The sequence below is a fragment of the Diabrotica undecimpunctata genome, unplaced genomic scaffold, assembly GCF_040954645.1.
Source record: "Diabrotica undecimpunctata isolate CICGRU unplaced genomic scaffold, icDiaUnde3 ctg00000711.1, whole genome shotgun sequence".
Lineage (NCBI taxonomy): Eukaryota > Metazoa > Arthropoda > Insecta > Coleoptera > Chrysomelidae > Diabrotica > Diabrotica undecimpunctata.
The window spans coordinates 36,518-40,161 of NW_027312018.1; the positions used below are offsets into that span (position 1 = coordinate 36,518).

Here is a 3,644-nt window from a genome sequence, read left to right on the forward strand (position 1 = left end):
GTGGGTGTAGGACTAAAAATAAAGGAAAAAAAACCTCAAAAATAAAAAAATATAAAAAATGAAAAAAAAAAAAATAAAAAAAAAATTATAAAAAACTGATGTGAAAAACCAACAATAAGCGCAAAGCTGTGCAGACATACATGAACTCAACTATAGCCGGTCAGTACCCTTTCTTTGTTGTCTATGTAGGTCATGGAAGAGTATTCACTTCATTTGCGAGAGCTTACATCGCCTTCGAGTATTCACCAGCAAGTGTAGATCCTGTTTCACCCACCATTTCGCGTTGCTTAGCTTGGGTTCGGTTTGTTGTATATAATCCCGTTTAAGTTATGCAATTTCAAATAGTCGCTTCTTTTCGCAATGAAAACCGTACAACGTTCTGCGCGTCGCGAGCCGGGGTTGTTGGCTAAAAAAAGAGTTTTATATAATAGTGTGCCAGATACTGAGTTTGAGGAACCGTTAGCTAAAAGACAATTAATTAACACGGTTCCTCCTTCAATCGAGTCGCCGCCGCCGGTGTGTGAAAATTCGATTCCGTCCGCGATCGCACCGCCGTCACCAAGATCGGTCCCGTCTTTGATCTCTTCTCCGGTCTGTGAAATAAGGGATAGGCAGCGTGCACCGTCGGAAGAGAGTGTTGTTTTTGTAAACTGTAAAAAAATTAGTGAGGCCCAGCGCCTTATTTTTAAAATAAACAATCAAAAAAAACTAAAAACTAAAGCGACGGTGCACTCCGCGGTTAATGAGAATGTCGTTCAGTCATCCATATTTATTAAGGATGACATTCTTCATGCCGCCGAAGAGGCTGCATGCAAACATGAAATGGTGAAGCAAGTAGCGGCGGAGGTGCACGCTCCTCCAAGCACCCCTACACCTTTCGAAGATATCTCCGACCCTGAAGACGGACCTGATGATGAAAACCACTACAAACCCTCTATGGAGGGTTATCCCTCTGTTGGGGATGAATTAAATATATTTGAATGGGGATCACCAGCTAAAGAGGGATTGACAGAGAAACCCATGACTAAGGTTCAAGTCTGGGAAAAAAAACTGATAGAGACAGAGCCGTCATTTAGTGAAGTAGTGGCAAGCGCTCTCCAAATCCCCAACAGAGTAAAAGCTCAAAAACAAGCATTTTGTGAGGATTTCAAAGGAGGGCTTGTGTCGGCACTTAAACGTCATCAGGACCGTCTCCAGGACAGTTTGAACAGGAGTTTAAAGGATAGTGAGCTCCTTAAGAAAGCTGTCCAAAATATTTTTTTATACGCGGAAAAACTGTCGGAGGCTTTCCACGAAGAGCAACGCCGTCTCATAGAAAATTTTAAATACACCAAAACTTTCCTGACCAACGCTGTGAGATCGGATTCTGAAGGTGAGAATTTTTATTATAATATATTGCAACAATTTTACTAACAAAATTTACGCAATGCTAATATTGATAATTACAATACTGATAATGTTTTTTGTTTGTTACAGACTTGCTCAACAAAAATGCTGGTGGTGATGTCCTGCGATGCTGGGGGACAAGTAAACCGTGAGTTAACCAATTTTTTACCTAACTATTCCTTTTTATCACTATAATAAAATTTTACAAACGAAAATTTAATTTATTCTTTATTACGAAATTTTAATTTATTCTTCATTAAGCGTCATCATTAATTTTTGTACACCATTATGATATTTTAATTAGTTCTACATTTTGCTATTTCTTTGTTACAGATCCCACACCGACGACCCTGTATAGCCCACCCCGACGACCCTGTCACCCCGAGCACCCCGTATAGTCAATATTAATTATTTTTAAGTGTACGTTTTTGTAAATAATATTTAGTTTTAGTTGTGTATATATAGTTTATTTAGTTTACTTTTTATTATATTATTTTCGAATATATTGTTTATTTTTAATAAAAAATATATAAAAATATTGTTTTTTATAAATGATTCACAGCCAACATTTAGTTGTAGATAATTTATTAAGATTAACACCACAATAAACTTAAAAAAGTCTGTTTATTTAACTAAGAAATCTAAAGTTATTCTCAAATATAAATATAAAATACTAACATACAATATTTATTTATAATTATATTTTGAGAACAACTTCAGATTTCTTAGTTAAATAAACAAACTTTTTCAAGTTTATTGGTGTGTTAATCCCAATAAACTATCTAAATATTAAAATGTTACATGTAGAAACATTCAGAACAATATACATACCTATTCAGTCTTTTTTCAAAAATTTTTTATAAACTATAATTATTAAGGTGGAGTATAAATAGTTCAAAAACCAAAAATTTCCAAAAATTTGTTTTTAAATGTCACTGTTGAAAAAATTGTAAAATACGTAGAAGAAATACAAGTTTTTTAGAGTTTGGTAAATATTATAAATAAGTCGAAAAAACCTACTAAGGCATTTATTTTAAATTTTTGAATGAAACTATTAAAAAGTTTTAATAAAGTTTTATTATAAGCACAGTTTTTCCGTTGAACACTACTAAAACCAACATCATGAATTAAATTATTTATTTGCAAACATGCTAAATGTGAAGGTGAAGCGAAACCTAATTGTAATGTTTTGATTAAGTTGTTTACAAATAAATCATTTGGTTCATGTTTTTTGTTGAAAATGAAATGAAATGAAATGAATTAAAATATGTTACAAGAGAGAAGTATTTAAAACTAATATAATATTCAATAATTATCAGTTTATTAATTAGTTCGGGTGGTACTATAGAAGGTTCACAAACATGTCATTTTTCGATACATCCTCAATCAGTTCGGGTGGTGCTATCACAGGTTCCAAAAACACATCATTTTCCGATACATCCTGAAATTCCACGTCACTATACAATAAACTGTCATTCTCTACATCAGACATGTCACTCTCCGACAAAGAAGATAAGTCCTCTGTCAGCTCGAGTGTTGACAAACTCCATACAGATAGATTACAATTCGTAGTAGAATCGCATGGACCATCATCACTAATGATGCTATAATTATCCCAATCTGTACTAGAGTCACACACACCACTCTCTACAATGATACTTGGAGAACCAACTTCCATGGTTGAATGTGTAAGGCTTCCTGTCTAACAAATATTTTTAGATAGAACTCAACCGAAAGTAGCATCTTTAAGACTGAGCTAAACAGGTTTAACAACAATGGGGGTAATTGCCCCGTCAAGGTCTTGTTGGATTTTTTCTTTTTATTCTATAGTCCGACCACAGACAAGAAAAGGTGAATATGCGGTCACCAAACCGGTTCAAACAAAGATAGGTGAATAACCGGTCAAGGTTTTATTCTTTTTATCCTATGAACGTGGGTAACAAATGTGAACAAACGGTCAAGGTCTTATTGGTTTTGTATCTTGTTGTCAGTCTTTTTTGTTAATATAAATTTTTTCATTTTATACCGCAATTAGTGTTATTAATGTGATAATTGTTTAAAAATTTCAAGCTTATACCTCCCTCCAATATAAGTTTACATATATAGATTATTTTCCGAACTAACTTATTAGTTAAATATGTGTCTTGACGACGGTAACAATAATAGTATATCTCGTACTGGGCGGCAATTTGAAGACCGTTTACTTTCTTTTAAATATTGGAAGGGTACAGTTGAACCCCTGTTATTAAGCAAAGCTG

At 33.8% G+C, this 3,644-nt stretch overlaps 1 protein-coding gene across 1 annotated transcript; it reads left to right on the forward strand.

Annotated features, from left to right (window-relative positions):
* The first annotated feature begins 252 nt into the window (after positions 1–252).
* LOC140431444 (uncharacterized) lies at positions 253–1,914 on the forward strand. The gene is made up of 3 exons (XM_072519375.1): positions 253–1,372; positions 1,477–1,534; positions 1,720–1,914. The coding sequence occupies exons 1-3, from the start codon at positions 361–363 to the stop codon at positions 1,742–1,744; spliced, it is 1,095 nt and encodes a 364-aa protein (XP_072375476.1). The 5' UTR covers positions 253–360; the 3' UTR covers positions 1,745–1,914.
* Positions 1,915–3,644: the final 1,730 nt, after the last annotated feature.

What these genes read in the sequence shown, in the direction of transcription:
- LOC140431444 (XM_072519375.1), top strand. Translation starts at nt 361, where the DNA reads ATGAAAACCGTACAACGTTCTGCGCGTCGCGAGCCGGGGTTGTTGGCT. An exon ending in TGTGAGATCGGATTCTGAAG is followed by an intron (nt 1,373 to 1,476) that starts GTGAGAATTTTT and finishes TGTTTGTTACAG; the next exon opens with ACTTGCTCAACAAAAATGCT. An exon ending in TGCTGGGGGACAAGTAAACC is followed by an intron (nt 1,535 to 1,719) that starts GTGAGTTAACCA and finishes TCTTTGTTACAG; the next exon opens with ATCCCACACCGACGACCCTG.